This window comes from Zalophus californianus, chromosome 4 (genome assembly GCF_009762305.2).
Source record: "Zalophus californianus isolate mZalCal1 chromosome 4, mZalCal1.pri.v2, whole genome shotgun sequence".
Lineage (NCBI taxonomy): Eukaryota > Metazoa > Chordata > Mammalia > Carnivora > Otariidae > Zalophus > Zalophus californianus.
This window is the reverse complement of record NC_045598.1, coordinates 143,191,424-143,217,953: the sequence shown is the minus strand read 5'-3', so window position 1 is coordinate 143,217,953 and position 26,530 is coordinate 143,191,424. Positions and strand designations below refer to the sequence as shown.

Below are 26,530 nucleotides of genomic sequence, written 5' to 3'. Positions count from 1 at the left end.
ATTCTCTCTCTCTAATAAATAAATAAAAAATCTTAAAAAAAAAGAATCTGAAAACTTTAAATTCAACCTAACAATTAGAATATGACAAGAATTAATGTTCAGGAAAGGGAAACAATCAGGGTGCCTGGGTGGTTCACTTGGTTGAGCGTCTCTTTCTTGGTTTCGGCTCAAGTCATGATCTCATGGGTCTTGAGATCAAGTCCCGTATGGGGCTCTGCACTCAGCAGGGCATCTGCTTGAGATTCTCTCCCTCTGCCCCTTCCCGCACTTGCGCTCACTTTCTCTCTTTATCTCTCTAAAATAAATAAATCTTTTTTAAAAGGGGGGGGTGGAATGAAAACAAACCTTAGTATTAAAGGTCTTCAAAACTTCCCAGAAAATGGTTAAACTATAATTTCCCTCATTCATAAATGAGTGCCTATATCATAAGCCCTATGCTCAGCACTGGAACAAAATAAGCCATCACAGAGCAGAAACCGTAATCAACATTGTTTAATCCTGAGTTAATTTTATTGTATTTTAATCTTTTGAAAATATGGCTAATGGGGACGCCTGGGTGGCTCAGTCGGTTAAGCATCTGCCTTCGGCTCAGGTCATGATCCCGGGATCCTGGGATCGAGTCCCGTATTGGGCTCCTTGCTCAGCAGGGAGCCTGCTTCTCCCTCTGCTTGTGCTCTCTCTCTCTCTGACAAATGAATAAATGAAAATATGGCTAACAGGAATATTTAATGAGTTCAAATAACCCAGTCCCCTCCTGAACCGAGTAAGTAAATTCATTGTGTTCATGCTATTATTTTATTCCTCAGGGTGATTGAGACCCAATTCACTAAGAGTTATAGGTGTTATTATCCAAATAGTTTGCCTAGTATTATGCAAACCAGCTTATTTAGAATTTAACAGCTTTTCTTGACCGAATTGCAGTTAGGTCTCTTGTAAGACATATTTATTCTTTTTGGATCTTGGAGCAAGAAGAGATCTTCAAAGCGTCCCACAACCACCCATTAGTTTGGTGATTTGCATAATTCAACATAAAATTATATTCATGGCTTAAGATTTATTATAGCAAAGCATACAGTGTAGGAACAGGAAGAAAAAGGTATACATAGTTAAAGACTAGATAAATCAGGTGCAGGCTTCCTAGGTCCTACTTCTGAGAGGGTCATAAGGATACATTTTTCTCTCCAGCTTGTAGACCTAAAGACAAAGACAAAATGTCTCCACCTAGGGAAGTCCATCAGAGTCTTGAGGTCAAAAGTTGTTAAATGGTGCTGGTCACATAGCTACATGACTAGCCATGATTCAGACTCCAAACCAGATACCAAATACACATCATAAATCTTTGTGTTTACACTAAACAATGTTGACAGCCTGGTACATCCTGCTACACTGCTCTAGGCATACAGGATAACACTATTAACCGGTGACTATGTGAACATTCCAGGATTTTAGTCCTCAAGGCTTGAACAAGCATCATTGCCCTGACTCCAAGAGTCCCCAGAGATAAGCAAGACTGAGTAAAACAACCTGATACATTGACACTTTCCTTTAAATATGGAACAAGAATAATAGCTTAAAGGTCTCCTATGCTCCAATTACTAAATTCAGACCTCAGTGTTATAGGCAGAAGGGTGGAGTTGACCTTTAAATGGCTGTAGCCCATATGCTTTTGATATACCAAGCACCTTCTTCTAAGCATAGCACTGGCACCAAAGCTGGGGTGACTATGCTTACAACCAGTTATTTCCTCTACCCGTACCTGTTCCTGAAACAATGTGTTGGGTGCCTGGGTGGCTCAGTCAGTGAAGCGTCTGCCTTCAGCTCAGGTCATGATTCTAGGGTCCTGGGATCGCGCCCTGCATTGGGCTCCCTGCTCAGAGGGAAGCCTGCTTCTCCCTCTCCCACTCCCCCTGCTTGTGTTCCCTCTCTCGCTGTCTCTCTCTCTCTCTGTCAAATAAATAAATAAAATCTTTAAAAAAAACAAAACAAAAAAAACACAAAAAAATAAAACGCTAAGGAAAAAAAAAAGAAAGAAACAATGTGCTGACTGAAACATCTTTACCTGTCCAGTGGTGGCATACAGTGCTTACCTGTCCAGTGGTGGCATACAATGCTTACATGTTGGGAAGTATCCAATGGAGTGGCATATAATGGTACATGTTGGGAAGTATCACTTTCCTAATAACTTCTTTTCACGTGCTATGTCCAACCAATGTCGATAACTAACTCAAGTCTTAAGATAATTACTTTTACACTGATATTTCTTGCTTTATTTGTATTTATTCCTCTGGAACAGTTTTTATCTCTTAATTTGGGACATAATTGTCAAGAGTAAAGTGACTACTATTTCCTCTTTATATATGGCATACAGGGAGAAATTGGCAAGGAAATGTATATCATCAAGCAAGGAGAAGTCCAAGTTCTTGGAGGCTCTGATGGTGCTCAAGTTCTGGTTACTCTGAAAGCTGGAGCAGTGTTTGGAGAAATCAGGTATCTTAAAGATACATCATATGTATTAAAGTCTATTATTCATCATAAAAGAAAAATTTTATGTCATAAAATAACTAAGGTTCTTGGTCAAATTTGGCAAAGGTTTGATTGTTCTGAGAACATAGGTAAAATAAGGATTTTCACATTTCTATTTATCCCTTCTTCCCCCAAAGACCTAGCTCATTCAGCTCCTTAGTCCCAGGACCTGGTCAGTGTCTGGCATAAGGTAGATACTCAGCATATACTGAATATGTATATATGTGAATGAATCAATGATGAAAGAAGAGGTTGGGAGAGTTAGTTGTCAGATTGTTGGAAAACTTAAATGTCAGGCTAAGAGAGCAGTTTTGAGTAGGCCAAGGAGGTGAGAAACAACAAGATTTTACAGGTCTTTTAGGCCATGGTACAGAATTTATATTTTATTCTAAATACAAATGGATACCAGTGGAGGATTTTAGGCAAAAGTAATACAATTTGAATTATGATTTTAAATGACTACTCCAACAGCTATGTGGAGAAGAGACAATAGAAGATCAAGAATAAAATAGAGGAAAGCAATTAAAAGTCAGTTGTAGCAGTTCAAGTGAAAGACAATGGAATCTTGAACTAGGTTAGTGGCTCTGAAGGGGAAGAGAAGGTTGCACTGTCAGGCAGTTATTAATATATCAATTTCAGAATTGAGAAAATTGAAACTTTAAGGCACCAGTTATCTTGCCCAAGATAACATAGCTAATAGGTAGAAGGGACAACATTTAAACCTGAGTTTTGTGGATCAGGGTCCAGTGATCTTTGCAACACGCTACAAAAGAATGATGTTCATCCAACCTCTGACTTCATAGCTGCTAAGAAATTATCTTCAGAGTTCCAGAGATATGGATAATTTCAGATGACTTCATATTTGTATAAGAGAGATTTCCTTAGAATGCTGAAGCATCTTATTTCTCTGTTGACAATGAGGCCTCCCTTTTTTTATTATTTTTTCCTTGCTTAAAATAGAGTGGACACTCCTGTGAGGATCCTGCTTTGGGGCAGTGATGGAAACACTTCCCAGAATGTCCAAGATTTTCGTTATTTGCTCATCTTCTATTGCTTCCTTACTGGGAGTCCTTGCAAAAGTGATTTAATATCTTAGTGACTTAACCACTGCAATCTTCAAGGTCATAAAACATGCAACAGTCTAATCTGAAACATTACAGAAATTAATTAGCTGACCTCTCCCAAGGGTTGAGTACTCCCTGAAGAATAAAGCTTTATAAATACAAGTATGTTAATTGCTGATACTATCATCACAGGAGGAAATACTCTAGGAATAGAATCCAGGTGCTGCTGAGCTGCAATTGAAAAGAATCTTAGATTCTTGACAGTAACTTCTCAAATAAATCTCCTATTACCATTTGGTTTCTAAGGCCAAATTGAAACCAGTAGACCAGGCAAGCTCTATACTTCCTCAATAGTCTGGTTGATTCAAGCAAAAGGGAGTTTTTTTGCCTTGATTCTCTTCTTGGCTATAGTGGAGGAGAAACAGGATGCATCTGGCTCTTCCCAGATACCCACAGGCTACATAGGCTCACAGCTGTCATATGCCCCTGGAGCTCTAGTTATTTATTCCAATGATGGAAACATGACTGCCAAACAAACATCTAGATACTGGAAAGATCTGGTGATCATCTTTACTACTCAAAAATGCTGTGACCTTTGTTAAAATGAACTACATCCCGCACTATCATATAGCATTTTTTTATGTTATGTTAATCACCATACAGTATCATATAGCTTTTTAAAGAAGGTTCTTTTTTCTGAGGAAAAAAATAAGAAAGAAAAGAATTGAGGGCTTTCAAGGACATTATATATTAATCTAAAAGAGCAAAGCCCTGACTAAAATATAGATTTACAGCCTGTCATGGAGAAAACCCAGACCACACTTCCAATTAATATCTGAAGAGTACAGACACCCCATTTTTAATAGAGAGACCTAGGGTCTGCCAAAGCATGGTCTTGTAGTAGTTCTGACTCCATTGTTTTCCTTACACATACACTAAGTGCCAAGTCTTATTCACCAAATGTATTTAACCACTTCCTATCCTCCTGCATCTCACCATTCTTGAAACACATCTGAACTTCTACCATTGGTATTGCTATTGTGATTTCAATAGATTTGAAATGTCCTCCCCCTGGAAAATATCTACTCACTCTTCAGGATTCAATTCATGGGTCACCTTTCTGAAGCCATCTCTAATCACCCCCAAAACAATTAGATGCTCCCTGTTCTATGCGTCCATACTATTTTATTCATGACTTTACTATAGTAGTTACCACTGATTTATATTTAATTTGTTCAAATGGATCTTCCCAACAGATGAAGCTATTAAAATATAAGAACTAGAACTTTCCATCTCTATGTCACCTGCAGCCTCACAAAAATAATACAATAGACCAATGACATCACCAAGGTGGCAACATAAATTCTTCCTCACTTTGCTCTTCCTCACAAGCACAATTAACAGCTATTAGAAAACAAGACACTACTGAGAGAATCCTGGAACACATGGGTGAGGCTGAAGCACCCACTGCACCACAGAGACCAAAAGACTGCATTAGAAGGGTAAGAGAAGTGACTGCACAGTGACCACATTGCCACTCCCCAAGACCAGCATAGCACCACACAGAGAGGTCTCCCCTGAGCCTCCAGTTTCTCCAGTGTGAAAAGAGAACCCAAGGGGGACAACCATCCCCCCCAGGCATTGTGGGAGTCCATACTCTGATCTTTCACCACAGGGATTGCAGGAGAATCTGTGAGTCTCACCCCCTGGGAATCTGACTGTGATGGAGAAGAGAGGAGAGGCTTGCAATAGCCAACAAGTGGATCTTGTCAGACTAAGTTCATACTTGCCAGCCCAAGTAGTAATCCTAACCAGCAGCTTTGCAGAACCAAATCAGGAATGCACTCTGACCAAGGAACTCAGCAAAAGGCAGATCTGTCTGATTCTGATCTTCAAACAAGGAGATTTGCAGATCTTAGAGCCCTATTTGCCTTCATCCAGGCAAGGAGCTAAATCAGCCCCACCCACTGTGGAGAGTGTTCTGGCCCCATCTGACCAGAAGGGCTAGTGACAATTCCTGGAAGCAGTGTGGGCCAGTGACACTCAAGCCAAAAGGCAGGCAGGCCAAGTTGAACACCCCCAGAAAAGCCAGTACTGGGCATGGAGCATCCCCATGGTATACACAGGCAGGGGGATTAATTCATAGCAAGGCTAAGAGCAGCTCTCCTCAACCATACAACATGTTTGGGAAATTTAGAAGAGCCTAGAGCAGTTCCTTTCCCTCCCACACAAGCAAGGGAGCTAAGAAATAGCCCCACCTGCTTTGGAGAGTGCCTTCTGGCCTTATCTGACCAGTAAGCGCTGGAGACAACTCCTGGAAACTATGCTGGCCCAGTGGCACTGAAGCCACTCAATCAAGGTAAGACAGGCAGAGCTGATAGTTTGCAAAGCAAAGCCAGTGGTCCTGTTCAGTCAGGGAACCTGGGGTGCAGGTTGGCTTGAGTTAGCAAACAATGAGTTTTACCTGCTTTAGAGCTGCTTTTCCTGCTGTGCCCAGGTAGGGAATCTAATTTACACCCCTGCTCATCGCTGACTACAACCTTTAGCCTATCCAAATAAGGAACCCAACCAGAATACACAGGAAGCTACATAGCCCATTCAACTGCCCTACATACAGTGACACTTGAACAGAGAGTACAGCCCACAACTTCTCCCATCTAAAGAGAAAAATCAGTGGCCTTACCTAACCAAGGAATTCAGTATACACTCTGGCCTGATTTAGGTCGCCAAACAATAAGCTGGGTCCCATCCTGCTGCCCTGCTACATCAGGGAAGCTCATTTATAGCTGCATCTACTACTGAATAGTGTACCCAGTCTAGACCATCTAGTAAGCCTGACCAGAGAATCCAGGCAACCATGGAGCCTGCCTTCCAGCTTCACTTGGATAGGAAGCCAGCCAGCAATCCTAGCCAGCTGTTCTCAGCCAATGGTACAATCCCCCATCTCCATCCTTAGAATTTGAACAATTGCATCATAAAAATTGACTGTAATAGCAGACCACACCTGCCCAAGGACTTACCAGCAGACACCTAGAAACCCAAATTGAACTGACTGGTGAAGAACTGTCTCTGCCAAAGCAAACCTGTAAAGTCTGGAATTGGAGCCCAATTATTCAAATGTGCAAATAATAATGTAAAAAATCAAGGATCATGAAAAATGAGGCAAATATGACAACACCAAAGGAAATTAATAAAGCTCCAATGACTGACCCTAAAGAAATTGAGATCTATGACCTGTCAGACAAAGAATTCAAAATAATCCTCTTAGGGAATTCAGGGAACTACAAGGAAACATGGACAGACGATTGAACAAAATTAGGAAAACAATGCATAAACAAAATAAGAAATTCTACCAAAGATGTGTGGGGACATGTCGTCAAGAATCCTTGAAACCCCTGGATGTTCTATGTCTCTCCCTGGTCTCACTGCACTAAGTCTATGCCCCTTTCTCAACTTGACCTCACTTGGTTACATCAAGTAAGGAGAAGTAATAGTCATCTCTGCATATCAAAAACTAGAATCTTTCAGGATGCCTGAGTGGCTCCGTAGGTTAAGTGTCTGCCTTCGGCTCAGGTCATGATCCCAGGGTCCTGGGATCGAGCCCCACATCAGGCTCCCTGCAGGGAGCCCGCTTCTCTCTCTGCCTGCCACTCCCCCTGCTTGTGCTCTCTCTCTCTCTCTGACAAATAAATAAAAATCTTAAAAAAAAAACCTAGAACCTTTCTAAATGCCCACCAAGAGAACATTAAATACCCTAAATTGTGTTGTAGCTTTTAAATGGAATACTATGGAACCCTCAAAAATAATGCTATGGTTGGGGTGCCTGGCTGGCTCAGTTGGTGGAATGTGTGACTCTGGGTCTCAAGGTTGTGAGTTCAAGTCTCACACTGGGTGTAGAGATTACTTAAAAACAAAATCTTAAAAAAAAAAAGAAGTTCAACCAAAGAAATAGAATGATCAAAATATATATATGTATATAAATGCAAGAGTTAAAAAGCACAATAATTGAACTGAAGAATTCAATAGATAGTTTCAAAAATAGACTCAACCACACAGAAGAATCAGTGATCTGTAGGTAGGACTTTGGAAATTACCCAGAAGAACAAAAACAAAAAATAATGAAAAAAGTGAAAAAGGCCTACAGGGGTTATGGGACACAATGATGTCTTGATACATTAGCACTTTATCATTATATAATGACCTTCTTTGTCTCTTTTTACCATTTTTAACTTAAAGTCTATTTTGTTTAATATAAATATAGCTACACTAACTCAAAAAGATATCTGCAATCCCGTGTTCATAGCAGTATTATTTACAATTGCCAAGACATGGAAATAACCTAAGTATCTACTGATGGATAAATAGATAAAGAAGTTGTATTCAGGGGCACCTGGGTGGCTCAGTCGGTTAATCGTCTGCCTTCAGCTCAGGTCATGATCCCAGAGTCCTGGGATCGAGCCCCACATAGGGCTGAGCAGGGAGCCTGCTTCTCCCTCTCCCTCTCCCTCTGCCACTCCCCCTGCTTGTGCTCTCTCGCTCTCTCTCAAATAAATAAATATTTTTTAAAAATAATTGTATTCCTATATTTATATATATGAATATCCATACATATGAATATTACTCAGCCATAAGAAATCCTGCTATTTGCAACAATATGGATGGACCCTAAAGGCATTATGCCAGGTGAAATAGGTCAGACAGAGAAAGAAAAATATTGTATGATCTCAGTTATATGTAGAATCTTGAAGGAAAGAAGGAAGGGAGGGAGGGAGAGAGAGAGGAAGAGAAAGAAAGAAAGAAAGAAAGAAAGAAAGAAAGAAAGAAAGAAAGAAAGAAAGAAAGGAAGGAAGGAAGGAAGGAAGGAAGGAAGGAAGGAAGCAAGGCAGGAAGGAAGGAAGGAAGAAAGAAAGAAAGAAAGAAAGAAAAGAAAGAAAGAAAGAAAGAAAGAAAGAAAAGAAAGAGAAAGAAAGAAAGAAAGAAAGAAAGAAAGAAAGAAAGAAAGAAAGAAAGAAAGAAAGAAAGAAAGAAAGAAAGAAAGAAAAAAGAAACAAAGAAAATATTCATAAAAAAGGCTTGAGGTTACCAGAGGCAGAGGGTGGGGGGAGGAGAAATTGGAGGAAGGTGGTCAAAAGGTACAAAGGTCAAAAGGTTATAAGATAAATAGCTACTAGGGCTGTAATGTACAACATGACTATAGCTGACACTGCTGTATAATAGATAGGAAAGTAAAGAGTAAATCCTAAGAGCTCCCATCACAAGAAAAATTTTTTCCTTTTTTCCTTTTTCTTTCTTTTCTTTTTATTGTATTTATAGGAGCAGATGAATGTTAGTTAAACCTACTATAGTAACCATTTTATGATATATGTAAATCAAATCATCATGCAGTATGCCTTAAATTTATACAGTGATACATGTCAATTGTTTCTCAATAAAACTGGAATTAAAAAAACTATACAATAAATAATGATTTTCATTGATATCCCTCCTCTTTCCAAAAAGAATTTGTAGGTGTATTCAGTAATTTTTAGTTAATTAGTTCACTGTGATTTATAAAAACAAGTGAAATTTATAATGTGAAGTGCCTCAAAGAAGGCCATGCATGACATGGTAAACAAGAATGGCCAACAAGAAACAATTGCCTCCCTGAAGAGCCTTACAAACAGATAAGACAAGGAAACAAAAGATTCCAATACCAGGTGATGAAATGTTATGGATTACATCCAAAGATGGAGTATACACAGGATCTTACAGAGTACAAGGCTTCAAAATGACCAGTGTATCCCTTGGATTTGGCAATTACCTGAGCTTATTTGGGAACTGAAGGAAGACATTTCAGTGCTCCTCAAATGGCACATGCAGACAATAATGTGTGCAGAAAGGTCAATCCTGGTAGTCCCTACTGTAGGATCTGTAAATGATTATTCACATAATGCCTATAGTGGTTTCATGGTGGTCCTCACAAAGATATATCCATGCCCTACCCCCGGAACCTATGAATGTAACCTTACTTGGAAAAAAACACACAAAAAAACAAAAAAGGCTCTTTACAGATATAATTAAGTTAAGGATCTAAAGATAAGATCATTCTTAATTATCTGGATGAGCCCTATATCAAATGACAAGTATCCTCACATGAGACAGAAGAGGAAAAGACACAGATGCAGGGGGAAGAGGGAAAGGCCATCTGAAGACCAAGGCAGAAATTGGAATTATGTAGCCACAGCCAGGGAATTCCTGAAGCCACCAGCAGCTGAAAGAGGCAAGAAAAGGTTCTTCCCTAGATTCTTTGGAGGGAGCCCAGCCTTGCCAATACCTTGATTTTGGACTTCGGCCTCCAGAATTGTGAGAGAATGCATTTCTATTGTTGTAAGTCACTGGTTTTGTGGCCATTTGTTAAAGCAGCCCTAGGAAACAAATACCAAACTCTTTAAAATGTTAACTTTAAAATTTTTACTGGGGACAAAAGGTTTGCTTAACACCTCCCTCTGCTCACCCTACATGGCCAGTGCACCTCTGAGACCTATCAATCTTACCTCCTTGATATGTTTCCGATCATTTGCATCTTACCATCTCCATTGTTCCTGCTTTGGTCCAAACCACCTCCACCTCTCACTGGACAACTGCAATGGCCTACTCTGCATTTCCCACTCCAATATCTACATCTTCGGCAGTCCAGTCTCCACTCTGCAGCCAGAGGGATCCTTTGGAAACACAAATATGATCGTGTCCCTCTTCTTCTGCTTAAAACAATTTAATACTTTTATAATGTTTTTAGGAATAAGAACAAAGTTCTTATCCCGGCCTACAAGGTCCTACAGAGGCTAGCCACTGCCCACCTCTCTACTTCACATTGCACCTCAGTCTTGTGCTCTCTTTAATTCAGACTTCAGTTACCTGAATATGCCACATGCCATATGGCCATGGGGAGTTTTTCACACATGCTGTTACCTCTGTCTGGACATTTTCCCATCTCCTTTACTTAATCTCAGTTCTTTCAGAATTCCCTATATTCTTTACTATAGGGACATCCCAGTTCTCTTTGCTATATGCTCTGTCAGACTATATTCCTTTCTTTCTGAGAACTTATCTTTGTAATTAAGCCCTCATTGGTGCATTTATTTCTTTGATGTCTTTCTTTCTCACTAAATTGTGGGCACCAGGACTATTGTGTATGGCTGTTCAGTTGTGCTCTGCATCAAGATGACCAGTGAGGTCATGATCCTGAGTCATGATCTCTTCTATTGTGCTGAGTCATGATCTCTTCTATTGTGCTCTTCTTCATGCACAGGTACTCTTTACTTTGCAAATGGGAACGATTTTCTGGCCCAGCTTTGCACCCACAGGACTACATGTGCCCAGAGAAGCTACATTTTTCTATTTTGCACAAAGGCACAGGTTTCCGGGGACAATAACGGACACCACATTTGGTTTGTTCTGCACTCAATTCCCAGCCCTTAGGGCAGTGCTTGGCCCACATAGTAGCTAATAAATAGTTATTCAGTAAATAAGTGAATGTAATTATCTTTCTATCTTTGCAAATGTACTAATACACATTCATTTTTGTCATGAATATGCATATTCAGCCTTGTGCCCTTTTAGTTAATTTTTATTATTAAGAATAGCACGCTGTGTTCATCTTTATAAAATTACTTTGCTTTTATTTCTTTGAGGTTTATTCCCAAAAGTGAAATAACTAGGTCAAAAGGTAGAAACATTTCTATAATTCTTGTAATATATGGGCAGATTATTTTCCAGAAAAATTGAATCAATTTACAATACAACATGCGATGTATAGCTATTTTTCCCTAACGTCACTGGCTTTATTATTCTCATTGGTTTTGCATTTTAATAGGTTGTTTTAATTTGCATTTCTCTAAATAGTGCCTGGAAAATAATAGGTCAGCAATAAATATTTTCTAAATGAATTAATTTTCTATGGACCTATTTATTTTCATAAATGTGATCATTTATTTACCTTCTGTATTTCTTTTTTCATCACCCTTTTTTCATCATATATAGCAGGTTATTGAGTAGAATTTAGGCATTGATGTATTCTTATGTATTTTAAATAGTGTGGTTTTCATTTAAAATATTTAAATTCTGACATTTCATCAATTTTATTGGTCAAATCACCCATTCTGAGAAAGCTTTTTTGATATTTACCTTGTATCATAGTGAAAAGTCCAAAAATTTTGAAAAATAATTCTAAACCTCTTTTTCCCTCTACACCATGTTTGCCTATGTATTTTCACTACATCCTTTTGTAGACCATCTCTTTGATTGTGTAGCGCCTTTTTGTTTAGAGCAAAAAGCAAACCTCATCTAAGTTTCACAGTATTCCTGTAAACAACTATATTTTCAGTACCATCGTTAAAACATGTATCCACATATCCTAAGGACACCTCCTAAAGTGACTTTGTCCAGTGTCTCTAATTCTATGAAAATCAAGGTTCCTTACCAACATTTGGAACAGCAGGAAGGGAGTCAAGATTCTGACAGACTTTGGCATAGTTTATCATGCCAGCCTGACTGGCTTCCTCCCTTATTTTTTCTAATGTCCATGGGCAAGTAAATATGTGTCATTAAAATAATACCAATGACTTCACTGGCAGCACTAGAGTTCAAGTGTGAAAAAAAGGTCTCTTGATTAGTCAGCTCCGGTCTTACATTTGAATTTCAACAATGAAACTCATAGTTTTGTTTTTGAATAAGTCACTTCCCTGATTCTGGACCTCAGTGATTCTGTCGGTAGGTATTAGGTAAGAACCTACATCACCAGACTGACATGGTCATTAAGATATGTCATTGTTAGCTATTCTGACTCCAAAGAAACGCTTAATAAGCTAGTATATAGTTTGTTGGATATGGTATTTTCTAACCAGAGTATCAATCTCAGAGTACTCTCCCAAACACTTGAAAGTATATAGGTAAAAAGGGCATGGAATAAAATGTACATGTTATTCTTTTTTTCCTCTCCACATCCTTAGAATTTTTACCTAGATTCTTCATTGTTCAGCTAGTTCAACTCTATTTTCAAGAACCGCTAGGGGGAGAAGGGCTTTGTGTTTTGTATATGTGAAATCTAAACTCTGACGAAAATCCACATACACAGATTTTTCTCAAACTACTTTACAAAAAAAAAAAAAAAAACCACCAAATTCTAGGTTAACATGTATGCCTTGTATGTATGTATGCCTTGCAGTAGTTTTATGAATATCAAAGTATCTGCAAAGAGCAAGCAGCTTGGGCAGAGGTGACACTAGAACATCTTCTGATATTTGCTCACCTACAAAAGTTTTGTTAGGATTTATTTTTAGTGAAGTGGTAAAAATTTTCAAGCAACAAAGTGTTTTCCAGTAACACTGAAAAGGATAAAAGAGTATCTCAGAAAAAGGCTACAGGTGACCTAACCTCCCGCCCTCTAAATATAATCCACTTGGAAATTTGCTTAATGAGAACAGACATTTGAAGTTTTAATCTCTCACTCAGCATTGGATGTGATGCTCTTTCCATCGACAGTATTCAGAGACCGTTTTATTTCTATTCTAGGAAATGATTCTTCTACATGGAAAAAAAAAATGCTTTTAAACTAGAAATATCTTTATTTTAGGAAACATTCTCATTTTTTTTACATTTAAAGTATTTGCCATTTGGGTTTTTTTAAAAAGATTTATTAATTTATTTTAGAGAGAAAGAGTGCGGGGCAGGGGGGTAGGCAGAGAGAGAATCCCAAGCAGACTCCCTGCTAGCACGGAGCCTGATGCAGGGCTCGATCTCATGACCCTGAGATCATGACCTGAGCTGAAATCAAGAGTCAGATGCTTAGACTGAGCCACCCAGGTGCCCTGCATCTGCCATTTTGAACTGCATTTACCTGTTTAAGAAATCTGTATGGGTTTGCATCCCAGTTCCACAACTTATGAGCTGTGTGACTCTGAGGAAGTTACTCAGCTGAGACTTCATTTCTTCATCAGTCAAAATGGATTAATAAAAAAATATAACTACCCCTTAGGATTGGAAAGCATTATATGTATTAATACATAAAAAAGAACTTAGGGGGTGCTTGGGAGGCTCAGTTGGTTAAGGGTCAGACTTTGGGTTCAGCTCAGGTCATGACCTCAGGGTTCTGAAATTGAGCCCCACCTTAGGCTCTGCACTCAGCATGGAGTGTTTGAGATTCTCTTTCTCTCCCTCTCCCTCTGCTCCTCCCCCATTCACACTCTCTTTCTCACTCTCTCTTTCTCCAAAATATATAAATAAATAAAACCTTTAAAAAAAAGAAAACTTAGAAAAATACCTGACTCATAGTAAGCCTTCAAAAATATTAGCTCGTAGTATTACTATATTTGCTAGTCTGACAATCCTCACCCACATTTATCCCATTCCTAGATTATAAACGGTTTATGGGCAGATGTTAATCATCTGTATAGCCCCAGAACTTAGCATCATATCTAGCTCATTATGGAGTATGGTACTTCTACAAACTCCTATTTTATCTCTATTTTTTTCTTTTCAATTTATACAGTGAATTCCTCATATTCTCCCACATGATAGGCCTCTAAGGTATAATGTTCTGTACAATATCAAACTCATATAGAAACACTCTTTATCGAAAGTCCAGCTGAGAAAGGCAATGTTTAAGAGGGATTATTTGTTCTCTGTATATTCTAGATACAACAAAGAGAGGGCAAGTTACCTGGAAAGCATCATACTGATGCCCCTCCTCACCTACAGAATTATTCTCACTAAACTGGACCTTGGAGTGAAACACAGCCTTTAATGAGGACCATATCACAGTTTTAGCAAACTTATTTTTGCATCTATCATAAAAATATGAGGATGATGTTCACCATTTACATGTAGTCTCTCTAGTAAGCCCTTCAAGAGACACTTTTATCTTTCTTAAGGCTAAGAATTCATCCACTTTTGAGGTATAAAAGACTAAGAGTCAAATTTGAAACCCTCTTATGGCAAAGTTTGCATTTGTATATGAATCCCATTTATGTCTCCATTCTTGTTTTTCTTTTGCTCTTCCATTCAATTTATGCCCAATTTTTACCCCTCTGCGTTCTACTTATCTGTGTGAATGCTTTCTGGATATGCTAGCTCTGCTAAAAAGGGCTGTGCAGGCTGTGCACTGCACAAGTCCAGGGAGCTCCAGTCACATAGTCTATGTATGCAGTGCACAATTTATGATGCCATATGAGGCAACTCTGGAAAAAAGCTGAGAATGAATGACAGACTGGGGACTATATCAATATTTTAGCTCTCAGTGATTTATATATATCACATATATGTATATTATATATGCATAATGTGCATATATATGTATATGTGTATGTACACGCATATATGATCTCCATGTCACTATTTATTCCTGACATTTACAGAGTTTTGCACATATAGGTCCTCTCATCCTGAATATACCTTCTCTCTCTGACATTCACACAATTGATTTCACTCACTTATCCACACACTACTGCTGTGTATAGTACCACTAGTACTGTGATGGTTAATTTTATGTGTCAGCTTGACTGGGCTAAGAGGTGCCCAGATAGCTGATAAAACATTGTTTCTGGGTGTGTCTGTGGAGGTGTTTAGGGAAGAGATTAGCATTTGAGTAGAGTGAAGAAGATCACCCTCACCAATGCAGGTGGGATCATCCAATCTATTGAGGTATTGAGGTACTGAAAAGGCTAATTTGCTCTCTCTGCTTGAGCTTACACATCCTTCTTCTTCTGCCCTTGGCCATCAGATATCAACACTCTTGGTTCTTGGGCTTTCAGACCTAGACCTGTATTTATCCTATAGTTTTCCCCCTCATCCCCCCAGTCCAATGACACCACCAGCTTTCCTTGGTCTCCAGCTTGCAGATGGCAGATTGTAGGACTTCTCAGTCTCTATAACAATTCCCATAATAAATCTCTTCTTATGGATTCCAAATATCTCCTTTCTGTATATATCCTATTTGTTCTGTTTTTTCTGGAGAACTCCAAGTAATACAAAGTTATATTTATTATTACTTATTACAGTTACATACCACAAATTAGGGTTTAAAATTTTTCAGCCAGGAATTTTACCTAATAGTGCCTTCTTCATAATTAAATTATCAGTAGTCTATAAACACCTATTTCTCCCTAAAGATAATCAGATACTTATAGTAGGTAGTAAAAGATGGCCTTGTTTCCTAAAAGAGTGATTAAGTAACCTGCTTAGAAATGCACATAATAAATGGTAGAGTTATCTGGTTCCAAAGTCTGTATTCTTTCCAAAAAACCATACTAGACTTCAATAATTCTTCTTTTGCCATACTTTAACTCACTGCATTGAATACATGGTAGGTGCTTAATAAATACTTACATGATTGGAGTGAAAATCAAAAAGGTCTTTAAGTTATTGTCTAAGGTCACAGCACACAGAGGTGGATCTAAAATTAGAATCCATTCCTTTTTTTCCTGGGCCATTGCTCTATTCGCTATTTTTTGACCTACAGACACTTATCATTAACCTCAACTATTTATCCTCTAATACATGCTTTCAGAAACTATATAAGGTTGGGAATATTTAGGGATCTTCTTACTAAGCTATTTAATGCATGAAACTTTCCATTGGTGGAATGCTGGAGAAGCATTTTTTGGACAGAAGAAAAAAAAGAGGCTATTTTAAACGTTGCTGAGAGAGTTTGGGCAAAATCCATCTGGCAAACAGACTATTTCTTCCGTTCAAAAACTCATCAAGCACTCTAAACGTGTAACCTGTAGGCAAGTTTAATTAAAGCTTGAGAAATCTCAAAATAACCTGACATTTAAATATGTTATTTCCGCTCTGCTCTCATTGTCTGACACACACACAGACAGTCTTAGGCCCAAATTAAGCTTCCAAGTGCCATCTAGCCCTGCCTAACTACTGGATTACCCTGTGCACAAGACAACAGGAATGTAAATGAAATAGGCTCATTCTATCATTGTCCTTCAAATACCAACATCCATTTCATAGAGAGACAAGTAAGAAGATAGGAAGTTGGATGGATGGATAGATAAATAAATAGATAGGCAGGCAGATAAGGTAAAATTCATTCCTCTTCCTTAAAAAAAAAAAAAGAATGTGAAAGCAAAGCTTGTCTTGGGAAGAACCTCAGGAGAGGACTAAAGAATAAGTTTTTGGGGGGTTGCCTGGGTGGTTCAGCAGTTAAGTGTCCAGCTCAGGTCATGATCTCAGGGTCATGAGATTGAGCCCCATGTCAGGCTCTGAGCTGGGTGTGGAGCATGCTTAAGAGTCTCCCCCTCCCTCTGTCTCTCTGCCCCTTTCTCTTGAAAGAAAGAAAGAAAGAAAGAAAGAGAGAGAGAGAGAGAAAGAAAGAAAGAGAAAAAGAGAAAGAAAGAAAGAGAGAGAGAGAGAGAGAGAAAGAAAGAAAGAAAGAAAGAAAGAAAGAAAGAAAGAAAGAAAGGAAGGAAGGAAGGAAGGAAGGAAGGAAGGAAGGAAGGAAGGAAGGAAGGAAGGAAGGAAGGAAGGAAAAAGTGTTTTTGCCATGGAACAAGAAATTTAAAATGTGAAATCACCAAACAAAATAAGTAGACATTAACATGGTCAACATTTATGGATTCCAAATATCTACTTTCTGTCTTGAGGGAGAAATTTCATTTTTAAGTGGCCTGGATAGTCCTGGACCTAAGTTTAATAAGAAGTGCTGGTAAGAGGACCTGTTTGATTCCTTAAGGTGGCCTAACATTAGGATTTTTTCTTCTTTTTTTCTGCCTTATCTGGTTTCAACTGAGCATTCAACTCTCCTCTCTTAGTATGTCAATTATACTTCTTTTAAAGACATTTTAGTGGTAGCCCTAGAGTTTGGGATATACATTTTCAACTAATCTAAGACTACCTCCACAAAACACTACCTACAGAGCAAGAGCCTTACACAATATTCCCAATTCTTCTGTAGCAGCCCTTTAAGACATTGATGTCATTTATTTCATTTATCCATTTGCTATAATCACCCAAAGCATTACTACTTTATTATTTAAAGTTATTTTTTAGATCAATTAAGAATAAGAAAAACAAAGATTTTGGGCACCAGGGTGGCTCAGTTGGTTAAGCGCCTGCCTTCGGCTCAGGTCATGATCCTGGAGTCCCGGGATCAAGTCCCATATCGGGCTCCCTGCTCAGCGGGGAGTCTGCTTCTCCCTCTGACCCTCTTCCCTCTTGTGTTCTGTCTCTCATTCTCTCTCTCTTAAATAAATAAATAAAATCTTAAAAAAAAAGAAAAACAAAGATTTTAGTTTTATTTTACCTCTATTTATTGCTTCTCCAATGTCCTTCCCCTTTTTATGTAGACCTGAATTTCGAACCTACATTATTTTCTTTCTTCCCGTGGAACTTCTTTCAACATTTTTGCAGGGTAGGTGAACAAATGTTGAATTCCCTCTGCTTTTATTTTTCTAAGAAAATCTCTGTCCTTTTTCACCTTGGAAGGGTAATTTCACTGTACATAGAATTCTAGCTTGCTGATTTTCTTTCTTGTTTTTTTTACTATTTTTATTGAAATACATAATTGGCATATAATATTGTGTAAGTTTTAGGTGTACAACATATTGGTTTTATAAATTCATATATATTGCAATATGATTACCACCACTGCATTAGCTAAGCTCTATCATGTCACATAATTATAATTTCTTCTTTGTGGTGAGAACAATTATGATCTAATCTGTTAGGAACGTCAACACTATATTTCACTCCCCTCTCTTCTTACTTGCATGGCTTCTCATGACAAGTCTGCTGATTATTATCCGTGTTCCTCTTATGGGTGTTTCATGCCAATCTAAACCTACCAGTGTTGTGGTTGGACTGGCCCTTTTGGTTTTTATTAAGACTGTAAGATACTGGGGCACCTGGGTGGTTCAGTTGGTTAAGTGTCTGCCTTCAGCTCAGGTCATGATCTTAGGGTTCTGGGATCAAGCCCCACCACAGGCTCCCTACTCAGCAAGGAGCCTGCCTTTCCCTCTCCCTCTGCCACTCCCCCTGCTTGTACTCTCACTTTCTCTCTCTGTCGAATAAATAAAATCTTAAAAAAAAAATTATAAGATGCCCTTCAGCAACAATCATCAGGAAACCTTAAAAATATATAGATTTATTACTTACAAGACCTCAAAAATCACACAGCCCACCTGGGGCCACACAGCGAGGTCACAGAGAGAGAAAGAGTGCACAAGCCTGGGGTTCTGTTTTTATTGGGGTTGAGAATGGGGGCCTAGGATTTTGTGGGCTCACTCTTTATTGATGAATTTAAAACATAAGAGCAGGAATTTAAAGTATGAGAAGTGAAAAAAACAAGCTAGCCCAATGGTCAGTTATCAATCAAGATCTCTAAAACAAAGGAGCCTCAGTGGGGTAAGGCAGCCTGGCTCTTTATATAATTGGGTGGCTAGCAATGTGTTTAATTAAGGTCGGCATCTTTGAAGTGGATGCCTCTTTGAAATGGCAATCAAGCTTAGGTCAGGCACTTGGATTTCAAAAAAAAGGAATAAAACACAACTGTCAGGGGTAGGTATTTATTGTGTGTGGTAGTCTCGGAGCTTCCTGGATCTGTGGTTTAGTGTCTGTCATTAATTTTGGAAATTCCTTGGCCATGATTACTTCAAGTATTTTTTATAATATTAAAGAATGTTGTATGCTATGTATATATTTTCTGTATATGTACACACAATAGATACATGTCTATTTATACTTTTTGAGAAATTGTCCTACAGTTTTTGATGTTTGGGAGCAGGTTGTTGAGGTTTTTTTCATTCTTTTTTTCTCTTTGCATTTTAGTTTGGGAACTTTCTCCTGACCTATCTTCAAGCTCATCTATTTTCTTGGCCATGTTGCAGTCCACTGATGAGCCCAGCAAAGTTATTCTTCATCTGTTACAGTGTTTTTGATTTCTAATCTTTCCTTTTGAATTGTCTTAGAATTTCTTTCTCTCTCCTTTCATTTCCCATCCAAATATTCTTATATGATGTCTACTTTTTCCATTAGATCCTTTAACATATTAATCATAGTCATTTTAAATTCTCTGAGCATTTCAATATCTGTGTCATATCTCAGTCTTGTTCTAGTGCTTTCTTTGTCTCACAAGGCTATGTTTTTCTTGTTTATTTTAGTGTGCTTTATAATTTTTTGTTGGAAGTTGTACTTGATGTAATTGTTAATAGGAACTGAGGCAGATAGGTCTTTAGCGTGAGGTTTTATGTTAATCTGGCTAGGAGTTGGGACTGTGTTTAATGTTTGCTGTAGCTCTAGGTGCCAGAACTTCCAAATTTCTTTAAAATGCCTCTGTTTCTATCTCCCCTTTTGACTTTGGCCTTCCCTAAGTACACTTCCTCAGAGAAAGTCTGCATCCTGCAGTTATAATCCACTGTTATTATACAAGAGCCCCATTGATACAATGATAAGATATGAGGGAGATCTATAATCTTGTAATTAAATCTCAGTCTTTTAGTGGATCTGTGCCTGGGATGTGACCTTTACAAGTGTTTCTTGGTTTCCCATCCCCCTTAAGTAAGACAGGAAGGCTAAAGGGGTCTGGGATGGGAGAAACACTTTTCCTTCAGGTGGTATGGGGTTCTGATAGTCTTTTTGCCTAGATAGCAGCCCTTTGTTATGGAGAACAAATAAGCTCTGGGTGTATTTTATGATAATTAATCATTCCCTTCCACTGCCAGAGCCACAAGCAGATCTTTCTTGGCTGTTAATCTTGAGAACATGGTGGGTTTCTCAAGGATAAACCCATACAGGTATCAGTTTCCCCATAATTGTGACCCCTGAGAGTTTCTTGACAATCCACTGTCACCCTAATAGTTTGTCAAAATTACCATTTAAATGTTTGAACCAGTTATAGCTCCAGGCCTTCTGTTTCAGGTAAGTAGGTCTGGCTGTGGCTTTCTGGATTCACCTATCTCTCCACATTTGGGTGGGAGTTTACCCTGTGTCCTCAATTCTCTGACAGATCCAAGAAAAGTTATTGGTTTCCAGTTTGTTCCAGGTTTTTTTTTTTTATAATAAGAACAAAAGTGACAACTTTTAAGCTCTTTACATGTGAGAGCTGAAACCCTGAGTTAGTTTCTTATCAATTAACAGCCAGTCATAATGTTCGTTTTTCTGCAACAGTCAGAGAAGCTCATATTGTCTAATACAAATCTTTAGGCATAGGACCCATGCAACTTCTCACACATCATTGCCCCCCAAAGGCAGGGCTGTGAAAGTATGAACATTCCTATTGCCAACTTGCTTTCTCTGTCCTTTCTACCCCTAGAGATTGTGTTTTTATTAATGTGAGCCTTCTCTTTCACACACACATACACACACACACACACACGAAGGAAAAAAACACAACTATTTTCTCCTAACTGGTTGACTCCAAGAGATTAAATACATTGTGTTACCTTGGCAATGCAGAGCTTGTAGTGTTTTTTTTTAAACATTTAAATTTGTTTTTTCTTGTCTTGGTTTTATATACCAACCCTTATTTTCCAGATTATTGGTGAATGATATAATTTTTAACCATTTTTTAAATTCATTTGTATGTTCATTTATTCACCAACTACTTATTGGTCACTTCCCAAATACAAATGCCTAGCTATATCTCTAAGAGATATAAAGCCCAGAATTCACTGACATTTGAAGTGGGAAGTTGTATGTGAATGACTATACTACAGAGCAGTTTACAATATTGAGAAATGAGATGATTTGGGAGTTAAGTAGGAGAAGAGATTCGATTCACCAGATATAACCAGGACATCATTAAGATTTGATGTCAGGGCTGTATCAGACAGGGCCCAGGCAGAAAACAGAAAGTACACTCAAACAAGGTAATTTAATAAATGAATTATTGACAGAAGTCAATAGAAGGAAATTGCAAGAAAAATCTAAGTGTATCCAACAAGGGATGGTAATGCATCCTGAAGCTAGCAATAGCAAGGGAGTTTTTCTACAGCTAGGCCTAAAGGAGAGGGCACATTACCAGAACCAAGAAAGAGCTGTGGGAGTCATACTTCTAGAAGATGACCACCTGTGAAGCTGTGAATTTTAGTAAAGAACTGTGGCTACTGCTAACCTAAGGCCTAGCAAAGAGTGAACAGGGGAATAAATGTTCCAACACCACACTCCTCCTGCTTTCCAGTTTCTTAGTGATAGTTCCCATTAGCTACACTCAAATGAAAGTCAGAGGACAAGCCTATGGAGGTCAGTTTTCTGGGGAGCAAAGAGGATGGGGAAGATGAAAAGTGAATCTGGAGGAGCAAATAGAGGATACCCTGTCCAAAGAGACTATGAGCTTCTGGAATCTGGAATGGAGATTCTCATGGGGCACTGATGGCTACAAGTCCTTCATGTGAGGCGGGAATTTAATACAAAACATGTTGAAACCTATTACCACTTCCATCACCACATCTAACTTCCTCCATACAATCATCTGAACTCTCACCTTCACCTTTCCAAAGGAGTATAAATGGTTAAAATATTTGATACCTATTTTTAAAAAATCTTGGTAGAAGAGTGAAACTGGTGGTAAAGATTCACTTTTCTCCTCTTTTAGCCTTCTAGCAGCAAGAGGAGGAAATCGTCGAACTGCCAATGTGGTAGCCCATGGGTTTGCCAATCTTTTAACTCTGGATAAAAAGACCTTCCAACAAATTCTAGTGCATTATCCAGATTCTGAAAAGCTCCTCAAGAAGAAAGCCAGGTATGACCTTTAAAACCCCATTAGAGATTGAGCAGTGATAAACTTTCTCCATGAGGTGCATTTAACGAACAACTGTTTGTGCAACAATCCATTGAAAACTTCACAGATTAGGAGAAATCTTAGTGTCTGGTAGGTTTTTCCAGAATTCTTATAGTACTATCTAAAGTAGCCTTTCTCGGGCGCCTGGGTGGCTCAGTTGGTTAAGCGACTGCCTTTGGCTCAGGTCATGATCCTGGAGTCCCGGGATCGAGTCCCACATCGGGCTCCCTGCTCAGCAGGGAGTCTGCTTCTCCCTCTGACCCTTTTCCCTCCTGTGCTCTCTATCTCTCATTCTCTCTCTCTCAAATAAATAAATCAAATCTTTAAAAAAATTAAAAAATAAAGTAGCCTTTTCTTCTATCCACAGTGTGCTTCTAAAGAAGGCTCCAGCCACAGAGGCAACTTCTCCAAGAAAAGGACTTGCCTTTCTCCTTCCACCAAAACAAGAGATACCTAAAATGTTTAAAGCTTTCCTGGGAGGCACAGGAAAAGCAGGACTTACAAGACTACTCAAATTGAAGAGAGAACAAACCATTCAGGTAATAAGACAGAGTGGACAGAGGGCTGTAACAGACCACTGGACTAAGTATACCCAGACAAGCTTCTACTTTAATTCTTTTCAGACACTGGGATAGTTTGGATGTATCTAATGTGACTATTTACTACTTTATTTATAGCAAATTATTATTATCTAAACTGTATCCTCAAATATCATTACATTTAATCTCTGTTGTTTATTATAGATGTTTTTAATACATATGTATACACAAATATATTCAACTCTCATTATTTGTACATTCTGTATATTTGCATAGCTACCTACTCACAGAAATTTCTTTATAAACCCGAAGTCAGTGCTCAATGTAGTCATTTGCAAACATACTTATGTTCAAAGCAGTGAAAAGTTTAAGTTGCCCAATGCACATGCTCCCAGCTGAAGATGAATAAGAAGACACTCTACCTTCTTATTTCAGTTCTCACACTGTAAAAAAATGACCTTTTCATGGTCTATTTAAGTGCAATGTTTTTCTCATATTTGTACTGCATAGAGCTGAAGTGTTGTCTAGTGTTCCTAAGCACAAAAATGCTCTGATGTGCCTTACAGAGAAAAGACATGTGTTAGATAAGCTTCATTCAAGCATGAGTTACAGTGCTATGGGCCATGAGTTCAATATAATGGATCAACGGAATATATTAAATAAATGTCTCTAAACAGAAATACACATAAAACAAGGTTATATATTGATTTGTTGACAAAAATTTGGCCAGAGGCTCATAGGAACCAAATTCTGCATTATCCCTAGGAGCAATGGTTCAGTATTTGCTAATTCTGTGTTTGTGGCAGCTTTATAGAACAAAACTACCAAGAAAAATGAGAATCAATTGCATACGTATAAGCACACATACATACTTCTAAATATATAACACATTTTACCAATGAGCCAATAAATATTTTCACAAATATTCTATCACTTATATATCACAAAAGTTAGTAGCCAAAAATAACTTCTTGTTATAGACAAAGAAACTGAGCTCCAGATCAACTTATTTGGATAAGATCACAAAAAGTGACAGAGCAAAAACTATTACCTAGGTACTCAGACTTCTAGGCCTACACTGAGCTGCCTCTCAATTCCTAGAAATTTCAAGATACTCAAATGTTATTATTTTTCTCTCTTGATTTTCGTATTTCTTTGATTCTTGTAATAAGCCTATGAGGACAGATATCAAAAACAGAACAGGGATTCAGGTTTTCTGAATCTAGTCATGTTATCTCTAAAACTGTAAGAAATGGGTGGCTGTGGATCTTTCAGAAGATCGTTAAGCAAATATTATAAATCAGTCACACTCAAGAGACTAAAACTTGCCTCTTCCTTTCCACACAGAAATACTGTGGTGAAAATTAGCAATACAGTATAAACCAAATGCCTCATTTAATCAGCATAGAAGTAATAATTTATGTAAAAGATTAATGGGGTAAAGAAATATGGGTCATTGTATTAAATAAGTTTCTCAATTTTACATGTGCACATTCATACCTTGTACAAACCTCTCTTAAACTGACCTGAAGTATCATCAGTGAAGAGCATAGTATGTTTTTTGCTATGAAATGTCTACAGATGATACTAAGCATAATAGTTTCTAAAACCATATAGCTCAAGCACCCATGAGACAAGTGGAAGAGACTGTAAGAGGAAAGAGAGATGAGTTTCTCCCTGAGGTTCTCCCATGAGCTTATGCAGCAGGAAAACCATACTTTCTGTAGTATTTTTATGGCATTTGGTTAACAATTTTTATTAGAAAATAAATATTTAAAATTTCATCTTCCTAAAATAAATAAGTACATATTTTTAAAGCAAAAGCAAGGAATCCTGAGCACTAAGTCTAATAATTCAGAGAGCATGAGGAACAATGGGAAGAAAATTCCTTGTCAGGGACAAAAATGCAATCCAGAATTACTCTGTTAAGTCAAATGTGACAGCTCAGCTTCATTCTTCAGCACATCAGAAAGCTGTCAAATGATGGTCAAATGCAAGACAGACATGATTGCCACATTAACTTCATTCAGACAGTCTTTGTCTTGGTAGTGATCCTTAGCCATTGTATATTAATCAAAAGACTCCAGTGTCCTTTATTATGATCTCAAAACCAATTCTTTGTAACTGCTTCTTCCAGAAAGCAAGTGAAAATTCCGAAGAAGGAGAGGGTAAAGGAAGAGAACATGAAAATAAAGGAAGAGAGCCATCAGAGAAAACACAGGACAGCTCTGAATGTAGAGCAAATTCTATTACAGCAGAAGAAATGCCCCAGTCAATTAGAAGGGCAGCTTTACCCACAGGAACTACTTGCCAATCCCTCATCATCAGCATGGCTCTTTCTGCAGAGGCTGGGGAAGAGGTTCTGACGATTGAAGTCAAAGAAAAGGCTACGCAATAAATGTCTGATTATCTTTAGATGTAATCTAGCTAATTCCCAAAGAGATTGTACCCAGGATTGTGGCTTAAATTAATGAGGGGAAAAGACCTTGCCAGGACCCTTGAGAAACCATAAACAAATCCCTAGCTTAGTTTCTAGGACTTATCTGAGAGTGTGATCTTACCCAGTAGTAAGAAGATTACTTCAAAACCATCCCTGTTCTCTGTTGTCATTAGCTTTGTGTGATTGGTATTTCTCCTAATTTATATAGTAGGGCTTTTTCTTCCATTCTCTCTTGATCTTTCTTTCCTCTATTTTGATTAGTTTGGTCCTGGCCCTGAAGTGATTAACTTACCTTTTCAATTTGTGTGTGTGTGTTAAAGTCTTGCACGGCACTGTTAGTCTTGGTTAAATGTCCTATGTATATGAATATTACTTCTCACTTGTAGGGGATTATGAGATTTTAATAAAATGTCCAAAGTAAAATATCAGGTGATTTCCATTCAAACAAGGGTGATGAGTCACTCAACTATCAAATCAACCCAGCCACCGGGACTGAAGGGAAGCAGAGCTAATGGAGTTTATGGATGTGAAATATGACTTGCAGAAAAGTCCCCTAAAGAGCAATATTGGCCAATGGTACCAACAAACCCAGGGAGAAAAACATATTGTAGCAACATGTTGGAAAAATCATTCCCTTTGGGGCGACTGGGTGGCTCAGTCATTAAGCGTCTGCCTTCGGCTCAGGTCATGATCCCAGGGTCCTGGGATCGGGCCCCGCGTTGGGCTCCCTGCTCAGTGGGAAGCCTGCTTCTCCCTCTCCCGCTCCGCCTGCTTGTGTCCCCTCTCGCGCTGTCTCTCTCTCTGTCAAATAAACAAATAAAATCTTTTCTAAAAAAAATCATTCCCTTTGCTAAAGAAACAAACTAGCATTTTCCCTCATACCAACTTGAAAGGCAACAATCTACCTAACTCAGCTGGCTCCACAGACTCAGACTAGAGGAATCCGAAGGTCCCCATCTTCAGATAGGCTACAGTGACATTTCCCAGAGTCTTCCTCGAGCATTTGCTTCAAGCGGTGCCAGACCTGAGCTTCTTATTGTTTTCAGCTTTAGTAAAAGTGATGAGGTTAGGAATGCAGACTGTACACATGTCAGATTGACATATCCCTACAATTTGCAGAACCTACATGTACAGCTGTTTACAAAATCTCCAAGTTAATTAAGTGCACTTTAGGAAGTTGTCCTCATGAATCAGCTAACATTAG

General features: G+C 38.4%; 1 protein-coding gene across 1 annotated transcript in view; it reads left to right on the top strand.

Annotated features, from left to right (window-relative positions):
• CNGB3 (cyclic nucleotide gated channel subunit beta 3) overlaps positions 1 to 25,284 on the top strand; it is a 137,449-nt gene extending 112,165 nt beyond the window's left edge. Inside the window, exons 16-19 of the mRNA XM_035727423.1 lie at positions 2,369 to 2,487; positions 22,162 to 22,308; positions 22,715 to 22,886; positions 25,024 to 25,284. Coding sequence (XP_035583316.1) covers positions 2,369 to 2,487; positions 22,162 to 22,308; positions 22,715 to 22,886; positions 25,024 to 25,284 — 699 coding nt within the window. The remainder of the gene's footprint in view (positions 1 to 2,368; positions 2,488 to 22,161; positions 22,309 to 22,714; positions 22,887 to 25,023) is intronic.
• Positions 25,285 to 26,530: the final 1,246 nt, after the last annotated feature.